This window comes from Barbus barbus (assembly GCF_936440315.1).
Source record: "Barbus barbus genome assembly, chromosome: 8".
In the NCBI taxonomy this organism is placed as follows: Eukaryota; Metazoa; Chordata; class Actinopteri; order Cypriniformes; family Cyprinidae; genus Barbus; species Barbus barbus.
In genome coordinates, this window is record NC_136736.1 from 27,894,819 (window position 1) to 27,907,378 (window position 12,560).

At 35.9% G+C, this 12,560-nt stretch overlaps 1 protein-coding gene across 1 annotated transcript; it reads right to left on the reverse strand.

Annotated features, from left to right (window-relative positions):
- LOC306873502 (kinesin-like protein KIF19) lies at nucleotides 1-12,274 on the reverse strand. The gene is made up of 21 exons (XM_079422835.1): nucleotides 11,817-12,274; nucleotides 10,105-10,185; nucleotides 8,826-8,936; nucleotides 8,511-8,598; nucleotides 8,045-8,181; nucleotides 7,800-7,925; nucleotides 7,569-7,661; nucleotides 7,372-7,473; nucleotides 6,912-7,064; nucleotides 5,755-5,877; nucleotides 5,058-5,196; nucleotides 4,620-4,782; nucleotides 3,499-3,676; nucleotides 3,026-3,296; nucleotides 2,832-2,953; nucleotides 2,301-2,452; nucleotides 2,119-2,206; nucleotides 1,477-1,845; nucleotides 932-1,103; nucleotides 626-733; nucleotides 1-507 (listed from the first exon to the last, which is right to left on the reverse strand). The coding sequence occupies exons 1-21, from the start codon at nucleotides 11,856-11,858 to the stop codon at nucleotides 347-349; spliced, it is 2,979 nt and encodes a 992-aa protein (XP_079278961.1). The 5' UTR covers nucleotides 11,859-12,274; the 3' UTR covers nucleotides 1-346.
- Between the last annotated feature and the right edge of the window lie 286 nt (nucleotides 12,275-12,560).

The window sequence follows — 12,560 nt, forward strand, 5'->3', positions numbered from 1 at the left end:
ATACAATTCATTTTTTATTAAATAAATGAAACCATATTCATTTCATCAGTGTTGCAGGAGTTAACTCAGTATGAAGCCATTCTGAAACAAGCTTTATATCAAAGCATATGTACATGTTTATTACAAAGCTTTGTTTTTTTCAAATAAATTTGCTTCAAGTTCAAAATTATGATTATGAGAGACAAACTGTCTAAAATCTCTACTTAATATCTCAAGGTTTTTGAATTTTAAGATTTTCAACACGTGATAATTATTAAATAACATTCAAATTTTCACAAATCATTAGTCTCAGCTGTACATTTTAGTGCAAAAAAAGATCATGTTCTCTTGTACAAGAACGAAAAACTCAGACATAAGACTTTTTTACAGTATGTCTGTTTTTTTGCCGTGCTTCACTCTTTCTGTTAACATCGGCCATTCCTTTTTGTCTAGGATTTTCATTGGTGGACTTCTTGTAATTGCCTGGTTGATGTAGGAGATTGCTGGAGTAAGAAACATCTCCTGGGCCTAAAACACATTTTTGTTAACTTGGATTGGACTACAAAACTATCCACAACCTGCCCACTTCATTTCACTATTAAAAATAAAAGAATGTTGCTGAATAGCTAGAAAAATAAAATCTCACCTCGCTGTTGTTTGTAGGTTGCTTGTCCTCGTTTGATATCTGAGTGTTTTTGATGGATGGTGCTGGGTGGCGTTCCCCTGATCTCTAATTTCTCAAGCTGCACTTCTCCTAAAATCATATAGACAAAATATCAAATTTTGCTAATTTTTAGGCCCACACATACTGATTTTGGCACCATATTAAAAACAGAGATTACATACAAATTTCTAACAGAGATTACATACAAATGCTTGTCTGAATAAGAATTTTGCCTGAGTTTGGAAAACAGAGCTAAGCGGTGAAACTGAAACGGCTGTAGTTCTGTACCTGTAAAGTGAGAGACAGGGTTTTTGACTTTAGCTACTGGGGGTGTTGCAGGGTTTCCAGTACCACTGTTGAGTGGTTGGATTACGTTTAATGCTGGTCTCACAAGCCGGTTGTCTGAGATAATCTCCAAAACTGGATATCTGGAAGGGTTCTGTCTTGGTTTTTGTACCTGCTGTGTTACAAACAGATCAAATTAAGCAGCTTCCTAGATTATGTTACTTGACATTGACAACTTGATGCTGATTTGATGCTCAAGAAACATTTCTTATTATCAGTGCTGAAAACAGCTGCTTAATATTTTTGTGGAAACGATACATTTTTTCAGGATTCTTTGATAAACAGAAAGTTGAAAAGTTTATTTGAAATAGATTTTTGGCAACAGTATGTCACATTTGATCAATTGAATGCATTCTTGCTGAATAAAAGTATTAATTTCTTTAAAAAACAAAATCTGATCCCAAACTTTTGAATAGTTGTGTATATTTAGCAAAATCAAAACTCACTGAAACAACAGAGATGGAGGTACATATTGATATGCTCATTACCCTTTTGCTTGCTTCAGAAGATCTGGACCGTTTCTTGCGCTGGTGTCTCTCAGAGAGCTCTATTCTGCCTTCCGATGTCTTTAAGTCCTGTTTTGACTGGGTCTTGCCTCCATGTCTTGGGGGGTTTCTTTTGACCTCAGTCGACTCATCTGCCAAAGTTGAAACTAGACTGTCCATGCTTACTGAGGATTTGAGCCCTGCGGCCAAAGCCAAACCAGCCACTCTGGAGTTGGTCTCCTTTGCTAGGTGTGAGCGACGTTTTGCTGCAACGACTGATATGCTCTTGGTGTCACTCACAATCTCCCTCAGAGTGTCTGGACTCACAGCTTCAGTAGGACATATAGGAGTCGAATCCTTAACAGCACAAACCTGCTCAAAGACAGTCAGCCACATTACAAACTACACAAAACTGACCAAAATCAATTGTAGTCTTCAAAATAGATTAAGATCTGGGAATGTACAGTTACATCAAATTGAGTTCATGTTTACCTCTTTGATTTTATTTACTGATACTTTCATTCTGATAGTCAAAAGTGTGTCTTGTGAGACTATCTCATGTTAAGTCATTTGTTTACATGGTAAAAGATGAGACGATTCTGTCAGTCAGGGCGACTCAGTGTCTGTGGGCACTTCTGTATTTACCTTCATTGAACGAGTTGGGCTAGAAGATAAGTGGTGCCGTCTCTGTGGCTTAAATTTAGACAGCGATTTGAAAACTCTGTTACTGTCACTATAATAAGGAAGATAGAAAATATAAAAAATTATGAAAGCATACTATATTCCAGATGAAAATGGCAGTCTACTTTTCTCATTACATACTCTACCTGTCATAGTCCAGCCCAGAGGAAGAAGAATCATGGGGATGTTTATCTAAAGGACTGAACTTCCTGTTGTTCTGCTGTGTTTTATCTACCTCTTCTAAATCTGAGATCACATCAAGTCTCATTTGGCTGGCCATAATCATAAGAGAGTTCTCCTGTATCAACAGAAATAAATCAATACAGTACTGTTCAACAGTGTGAAATAAGTATGATGAACCTAATGATTTTTGGCATAAAAGAAAAATCGATAATTTTGACCCATACAATGCATTGTTGGCTATTGCTACAAATATACCCATGCTACTTATGACTGGTTTTGTGGTCCAGGGTCACATATTACAATACCAATAACACAATATTACTGTTTTTAGTGTATTTTTTATTTAAAAAATGCAGCCTTGGTGAGCATAAGAGAACTCTTTAAAAAATATCATACTGACCCTAAATTTTTGAACAGAAATGTATATTTAAAAAACAGGTAAAAAGGGAAAGGTAAATGAGAACGAAAGAAAGAAAGATCAAATAAAAGCTTACAGCTCTGGGGTTTGTGGTGAAAGTATGAAGGTTGAGTATTTGGTCGATGCTTCCATCACTTAATTCACTAAAGTACAGTGAATAAAGTTCTTGTAATTCCTCAGGTACACGGAGTCCTTGATCTGTGGACAGAATGAATAAATATATTTTATATAATGTTTATTTACCAAACATCAGATGCTATGATCCACAACCTTCAATCAGAGCCTTCTGCTGGTGTATAATGTCATCAAAGAGCGTCCGCTGCTGCTCGTGGCGCTGAATGATGAAGTCTTTTGTTCGGAGAATGTTTTCTTTACAGAGAACAGCTGACTGGATTTCAGTTTTTTCAAGTTCCAGTTCATGAATCTTACAAAGCAATGTCAGAATGTCTCTCTGCTCGCGGTTACTTATGCGTTTAGGAAGCAACTCCTCAATCTTAGATGACTTTAGTTTCATGTTCAATAATTTTTCTTCCAAATCATGCTGAAATAAGGAAAGAAACCAATAGTGAAAGAATTTTTTTTTTTTTATAATACCATTTATTTAAACGGAAGTTATATAACAGCTTGCATAAAAAAAATGAAGAAATATGAGTTTTATCTGAAGTATACTTCTGTCACTTATGTCAATTTGCTTTTATGACTCGTTCAAAAAATAATCTTCATAATGTAATGAACTTAATTACTTTGAGCTCCATTGTCTTTCTCTGTTCAGCCAGTAGTGGGCCGATCTGCTCTCGAGCTGTTGTGACATACTGAGGCTCCTCTGGTCCACTCCCTTGCTCTTCCTCCTTGTCTCTGTCTGTTTTCTCTCCAGTTACCTCATCTCTCCCTCGCCGGGCACGTGCTCGATCACGCTCCCAACTACCAGATGAAGAAAAAAGAAAGAGGGTTGATGTAAGATGAAAATATGAAAAAGCTGAAATACTATAACTACAGTATGTATACTGAGGAGTATAGTAATTTTTTTTACTACATAAATGTTTTCACATGGATGAAACTTTTTGTTTTATCTCAATCCTCCTGCAAAATATCAAGTGGATTTTGGTATAATGGGTGATGGTGTAGATTTTCACGTTTAAGTAATGGAAATTATATAAGGTTGTAATGACACAAACAGAAACACTTTACCATTTTAAAACTATTAATAATACAGAAAAAGTAATTAACGGGACATTTTTAAAATGATTCAGATGTATCCTTAAAAACATTTTTCTTCAAAATTATACTAGGGGAAAGAAAGGTTCCCCTAATCAGTGTTGTTGTAGTATACTTTTTATTCATATTTAGAATTTTCATTTTAGTTCAAGTTTTAGTGACATCTTTTCTTTTTTTCCCCTTGTTTTTTATGAAGTTGTCTATATACCTTTTAATTATTTTAGTAAATGTTAAACTATCTGAAAATTACAAGTGTTGCCTATATATGTGTGTGTATATAATTTTAATTCAGTTAAAGGGATAGTGCACCCAAAAAAAGTTATAATTTTCTCACCATCAAATTGTTACAAACCTGTAAGTTTCTGTCTTATACTGAACACAAATGAAGATATTCTGAAGAATGTTGGTAAACGGTTGCTGGTAGCCATCGACTTTCATAGTATGGAAAAAATACTACGAAGTCAATGACTACCTGTTTGGTTACACACATTCTTCCAAAGACCTTCTTTTGTGCTCAACAGAAGAAAGAAATTCATACAGTTTTGGAACAACATGAAGGTGAGTAAATACATTTTTGCTTGAACTATCCCCAACCGTCTCTAATTGAAGAATTGCTGATGACTGGAACTCTGTATGTTTAAGTGTTTACTCTGAGATGGTGAGCAGATGTCTAGACGTGTCTATATGGAGTTCCATATTGCAGTTCTCCAGCTCCATGAGGCTGCGTCTGATCTCCATCTGCTCCCTGAAGGCAGACAAGAGCTGCTCCTGCAGTAAAGCCATCTCACCATGACTGTACTGCTGCACCTCAGCTAAAAACAGCCCATATAGAGAAACCAGATCCCAAGCATAAAACATCTTTTTTACTGCCATTTCAGAAAAGAATCTCATATTATTACTCTTACTTGCAATTATGGATTTGAACAAACTATTTATTATTAAACATTGGTGCATAACTCAAATAGTGAATGGATTTCATCTTAAAATCCTGGTGTTAATAAAAAAGTTTATTTCAATATTATTTGTCAGCTACTGCACCCAAATTCTGAAATACAATAAGCACACCTTGACTTTCACGAATCTTTACCTGCTTTTTGTCCTTTTTGTTGCTCTTGACTCTGTTGGTCAATCTTTGCACGAAGTCGCTCGATTTCACTCCGCAGATCAGCAATAATGCGTGTATATTGCGCCAGGTGATATGAAACATTCATCAAATTACGTTTCACCTAGAAGAATTTAAAACAGAATAGCAAGAGAGAGACCTGGGCTGCATCTCAACAAAATAAAGTCGTCAATAGTAATAAATAACTTATCAATGGAATACCGTTCAAAAGTTTCTATTCATCAAATAATCCTGAAGAAAAATGTATCACAAATATTAAGCAGCACAACAGTTTTCAACATTGATAACATTTATAGTAAGAAATCATTCTTGAGCAAATCAGAATATTAGATTGGAGTAATGGATGATGACAATTCAGTTTGGTGTTACAGGAATAAACTGTTTTAAAAATATATATAAAATTGAACAATGATGTTTTCAATTGTAATAATATTTCACAATATAATACTACACACAATATAACTTGGTAAGCATAAAAGACTTTTAAAAAACATTTGAAAAAATCTTACCAACCTCAAACTTTTGAACGGTTGTGTAAATTCCTTATAAACCTAAACTTATTTCATTGACACTATTTTTGTGTAATACAGTGGTTATTTTTGTCCAGTAATACTATCATATAGTTCTAGACTATTCTAAATACTATTAAGTATGTGTTTACCTTGGTTCTTATATTTTTGGCTTTGTCGGCATAAACCAGTGTATTTCTTGACTCTTCAAAATTGAAGCTGGCAGGACTGATATGGGTTATCATGACTGTTCGACTGTTTCCTCCTAAAGCATCCTGAAATCCACATAAAAACATATTGCAACCGTGAGTCTTTTTATTAATTAAGGAGTTGTATGTTGCCATGACAGGGAGACACTGTGTGTTTCTAGGCAAAAGCACTTTATTTGGCCTTGCGAAAGTAGATGCATTTAGGAATCATTAAGATTTCTTACAACAGAACAGCAATGCATTTTATGGACGACCATTTCGTGAACCTAGTAGAGGAGGTAATTATAACTTTGCTATGACAATCTGGCGCTTTTGAATCAGCGACTGTATTTGCTATTGACTGTTCAATGCAAAGTTTTGCGCGTCATGTGTGTGTGTGTGTGTGTGTGTGTTTGAGTGAGAGAGAGAGAGAGAGACAGGGTCACATCACAGTGGAGTCAGCTTTCTTAACCGTGGCTTGTGTGCAAACACATAACGTTACGAGCTTCATCACTGTGTCTGTCACGCGACTCTGTTCCCCTCTTGGGCTTGAACTGATGATAAAACTAAGGACATTATTAACTGGCTTTACATTTATTTTGAAAGATGACGCTCGCGATTATGGAAAGGGGCGTTACATTTCCGACGAATGCTTGCAGTGTTTGGCCAGTCACAATGCACTGTGCCAGTTGGCCAATCAGAGCAGACTGCGCTTGTTGGAAGGAGGGACTTTGTAGAAAACGAAGCCTTTGAGAGAGGCGGGGCATAGAGGACCTACAATAATGTACAGTATTTGAAAAATAATTTTTTGAACATTAAAGCATGTCAACATATTCTGTTACACCAAAGACACAAAATAATGATCTTTAAAAAAGCATCATATGACTGTTTTAAGCTTATTTTCACAACTGAATACATTTTAAAAAATTACCCTAACCCTAATTGCGACTTTTTATCTTATTTCTAGCAATTCTGAGTTAATATCTCATAATTCTGAAAAAAAGTCAGATCTATAAGATATAAACTCAGAATTGTTAGGAAAAATGCCAGAATTGTGAAATAAAAAGTTTTTTTTTTTTAAGATTCCGTGGTGGATATAAGCTTCCATAGACTTTGCTAACCTTAAGAATTCGAGTGAGTTTGCTGTCTCTGTAGTTGACAAACTGAGCTCCTTTCCCACCCTTCTCACTCAAGGCATTGATGCAGTTGGCCAGTGCTAACAGGGAACGGTTTATATGTGCTCCTTCCTTCATTCTCTTTCCTCTGTTTTGAGTCTGAAAGAAGAGAATATGTGCTTTAGAACTTGACATATTACTCTTGCCGTTCACAAACAAAGCAATTGTATGTAAGAATGTCTGAATTTAATGAAGGGTGATGTTTTGGCTGCCATATGAGATGTAACATGCTCAAATTCCTTCAACAGTCTCACATTATATGCATATGAATAATGAAGACCAGAAGGGCTTAAATATTAATTTTGGTGATAGATGAGAAAGGGTGCTGAACTATAAAATCTGGCATCCCTTAGGAATTTGAAAGCTTGCGTTTCCAATTCAGCACATCAACACAAACAGGACGTACCTGTGATGCTCGCTCAGTTCCTGCCAAGTCTACCATGAATAGCTTTCCCATCCTGACCTCCTCGTTGATATCCTTTACACGGCTCTTTTGCTTGACTGTCACCTGTGGAGCAGACAAAGCAGGAGACGCACACTCAGACGACAGTGTGCCAATTTGAGGTCATGAACATGGTTAGTGTCTGTGTGTGTGTTCTCAACCTGAAGTATAGCATGAGAGCGAGATGATGTCTTGTTAGCAGCTGTTGACTCCTGGGTCCTCTGTTTATTCCCTTTGGTCAAAAGAGCCATTATCTGAAATCACAGGCAAACACCAGGTTCAGAAGGACATCATCCTTTTTTGGAGACATTATAAGAAGTAGACAGGCCAAATGTAGCAAATTGAATGAATGGACGGCAAAGATGGCCACCAACTGGAATGAGTCTGTGTACCTCTTTAGCATTACATGTAGAGAATTCAGTGATGCCTGCAATTCGTATTTCCCCTTTAGCATCCTCACGCAGCTCAAGGTATCCAGAGGATGGATTTAACAGATCTCTGATCATCTCATTATAAATCTGTGAACAAGTTGATTAGTGTTTAATACATTCAGGACGCACTCCATTTATAACCTCCCAGACAGACAGTAACAAACCTGATGCACTATTTTTTAATACCTACAAACAATAAGACTGACCTCTATGTATGACATATAAACACTGCAGTCCAAGTCCTCGGTGCTGTTTTCAATGGCCCTGAAGAGATCATTGAGTGTTCGGATGTAAATGCCAGGCTCAGAATCTAACCCTAACATAGTGTATGTCTTCCCAGCTCCTAAAAAATGAAATGAGGAAATGAAGCAGGAAATGCGAACACAGATATTTTGGTTAGTTTACTTTATTTGCTTAGTAATATGCTTAATTTTAGAGGGTTGTATTGTCTGATCTGTGGAGGTAAGTGGTAATTTGCAGACCCAATCAATGGTGAAGTGTCTGTGATCAAGTTAAAATTAGAAATTTCATTTTTCATCCCATTGGGTTCAGAATTTTCTGTTTTAGCTAAGAATTTTAATTTAGGATGATCTCTATTTTGCAGGGTTTTTGAATATACATTATGTGAATTTGTATCCAAACACTAAACAGGAAACGTCACATCAACATTACCCGTAGGTCCATATGCAAAGACTGTGGCATTATAACCAGCAATTACACCATCAATAAGATTTTTTGTTGTCGCCACATAAACATCCTCCTGAAATAAAGAAAAAGTAAGTAACATTTAGGTCTGGAACTGTGATCATGCTAAATCTTTCAAAACCTTTATTTGACCAGTAACACAAACATAATCTTGAAACTGAAGACTTTAATTCAAGAAGCTGCTCATAAAATTATAAGTGAACATGTAGGGCGATGATCAAGGATCCCATGACTTACTAACATTTGAATTCTTTTGTGTGGAAGAGCAGCACTACTACACACCTGGGTTGCAGTATAATCGAATGCCACATCAAACATGTATGTTTTTTCACGCGAGCGGTTGGCCCTCAGGACATTGTCAGAGTCTTCACAGGGGTCCATCAGCACCACCATCTGAAGATATCAGAATGAGTAATTAGACATGAGAATTAACTCCAATTATTAGATACATTCTGCAATGAATGAATACTATTTTAAGTAGTACTTGAATACTATTGTAAAATGTGAGCTAGTCCTGTGATGGCAAAGCTGAATTTTCAGCAACATTTCTCAATATCAATGTTAAAAACTGTTGTGTTGCTTAATATTTTTGTTGGATTTTGTTCGATTTTTTCATAATTCTTTGAGAAATATAAAGTTCAAAAGAATAGCATTTATTTAAAATATGCAACAATGTTAAAGGCTTTACTGTCACTTTAGGAGACAAGTAGGAGACTCTACTTTTAATCAATTTATTGCATCCTTGTTGAATAAAAATTGTTTTCAAAATACAAAAATAAATAAGTAAATACTGACCCTTAACTTGTGTACATGGCAAGAAAAATGTTTCATGTTGTGCTTTTGGACATGGATTCTTATTAAATGGCCGGTTGTGTTTCAACATTCCTTCACTTAGCAGAGTCTCTGAGAACGTGACACCTACATCTGGAGACACCTGACAAAGTCTTTTGCACTTAATTTGCACCTTCCCTTTTTTGGCAAACCTCCAGCATGACACATTCTTTTGTAATTTTTAAGTGTCGTCTCTTCTTCATCATAAGGTGTTTGTAAGGTAAGCCCTCCCTAATCAGCAAGATTGATGTGGTTTGGACATTTAAAAATATGCACACAAAGACATGTCTGCGGCATGTTTCTTCGCTTTTGAGAATCCCAAGACATCAAGCGTAAGTAAAGAAGACAGTAAACCTTATTTACTGACTGTAAACAGGATTTACTGAAGATGAAAAGGAGGATTAGGTCTTTAGACCATCATTCATCATGACAGGTTCTGCAACAGATTCCTAACCAGGAGTTGTGAATGTTAAGCATATGTTTCCAAAATCTGTAATGTTTACAAAAATATATAGGGGAGACCAATGTTTTTTGGCTATATCTTCGTAACTACACTCTAAAAAATGCTGGGTTAAATAAAACCCGGTCTAAACAACCCAATCGCTGGGTTTGTCCATATTTTTGTTGGTTTTAAGTAAAAAGTCATAAATTAAATAATTATTTCATAAGTAATGCTGGACATGTGTCGCAATGGTTTTTGTGATTTTTTGTTTGTTGTTTTTTCCCTTACCTGACTGTCAATCTTGTGAGCAACTGTTGTTGCACCCTCCTCGATTTCTGCATCGTTCAGTGGTCGGATGCGCAGAGCAACCTTGAATCATGTGTAGATCATTTATAAAAAAATTATACTAATTAATCTGCCTTCACCCTATTAGGTGCATAGAACATTAACATTCATATTACAACATTAACATTCAGAATGCAATGAAATTCTGATTTATGTGATATTCTTATTTGAATCTATAAGAACTGATCTGTTAACCACTATAGGTGAATGGGGCTTGCTGTCACATATGTGACCCTGGACCACAAAACCAGTCTTAAGTCGCTGGGGTATATTTGCAGCAATGGCCAAAAATACATTGCATGGGTCAAAATGATCGATTTTTCTTTTCTGCCAAAAATCATTAGGTATTAAGTAAAAATCATGTTCCATGAAGATATTTTGTAAATGTATCAAAACTTAATTTTTGATTAGTAATATGCATTACTAAGAACTTCATTTGACAAGTTTAAAGACGATTTTCTCAGTATTTAGATTTTTTTTGCACCCTCAGATTCCAGACTTTCAAATAGCTGTATCTCAGCCAAATATTGTCTTATCATAAACCATACATCGATGGAAAGCTTATTTATTCAGCTTTCAGGTGATGCATAAATCTCAATTTCAGAAAATGGACAATTATGACTGATTTTGTGGTCCAGGGTCACCAGTGTTGGGGGTAACGCATTACAAGTAACGCAAGTTACGTAATAATATTACTTTTTTCAAGTAACTAGTAAAGTAACGCATTACTTTTTAATTTACAAGAAAATATCTTAGTTACTTTTTCAAAAAAGTAACGCCAGTTACTTTTTCCCCATTTATTGACTGACAGTACGCTGTGTGAGCATGCTGTTACTATAGAGCTAAATGTGAATGTGCATTAATTCACTCGCAAAAAACAGATTTAGTATTCATCAAAATGAATTAAAACAGTGAAATGCAAACTCAGAATATGACGCAAACCTGCAATAATTAAATATGTTAACACAAATGTATCTAATCCCATTTTATTAACCAATGTCTTTGCTGCTGACCTTTGATGATCCAGTTCAACCATACTAATAAGCAAAAATTACTTTAGATAAACTAACAATTGTACTTCATTGTTTTTTTATTGCCGAAGAGTGTTAAACCTTCTTATCCTGAGTTTTACTTTACACACATGAATTTACTTTTCCTTCACAAGATACAGGGCTTTTACATTTGTATTAATGTAATGTCTTGTATTAAAAACAATCAAGCCCTGCTCATATTTTAAAAGTAACGCAAAAGTAACGTAACGCATTACTTTCCATAAAAAGTAGCTAAGTAACGTAATTAGTTACTTTTTTAGGGAGTAACGCAATATTGTAATGCATTACTTTTAAAAGTAACTTTCCCCAACACTGAGGGTCACATATGGAAGAATTCACAGTAACAGATCCAGTAACACTGAGATATAACATACTGCACCATTTTTTTCATAAACATCAGTTGTAACTGAAAGGCTGAACTGTGTTCTCAAGACAAGGGTACATCAATACATTTGTTGATGGTCTCTTGTCCCACAGGAGCCACGTCATCATGCATCTCTTGGAGAAGCCTGTATATTATGCACTAGTAATCTTGGCGCGTTCAAGTAACAGGTGTTTAACCTTACCTAACTGTGGTGCATTAACAAAAGATCAACAGTTTACCGTAAGCTGATGGTCCTTCCACTCTCCTGGCAAATCCTTCATCTTTTTATCCCCAAATTACTCCAACCTTGTGCTGTATCAAAGCCAGTTTTAACAGACAAATTCAAAATACGCCTCAGCTAGAGCCACCCTAGAATATACCGGTGATTTACCGTGGGTTAATTAATCTTCTTGGTGGCTGGGTAATCTCATTCTGAGGCAGGACTGTGTGTGTGCTGGCCCCTGTGGAGGTCCTGAAGTCACCAGCGGACTGTTGTTAACGGCGATTAAACCCCTAGAGGAGGTGTTCCTACCACACCACGCTGGGACTGTGTCAACTCATGCTCTCGAGAGAAGCTAAAGAGTTTTTCATCAGTCCAAACCATAGTCATCCTCATATTAGGAGTAAACAAGTGTTAAGGATTTAACAAGTGAAGGATAAATGTTAAACTGTGTTTGTGCCTATTTCAGTGTAGCGCGCTAGCGCGAGGATACTGTTACCGTTGCTATGGAGAGAAGTACACACTCGGTTACATTGAGTTTTTTCCCCGCCAAAATGAGTCAGCCCAGCTAATAATATTTGTCATATTTTGTCGTTTTCTTATGATAATTTGCTCGCATGTGCTCTCTTGGTTTGTTTTAGTATGGGCCTTTTATTAATGTTTACCTTTAGCAGGGGTTCCCTTTTTTTGCAATGAACCCATAAATGATGTAGTGAGTTATAAGTGATGTTTATATATTTACATGCTTATTGTTAATTTTCTT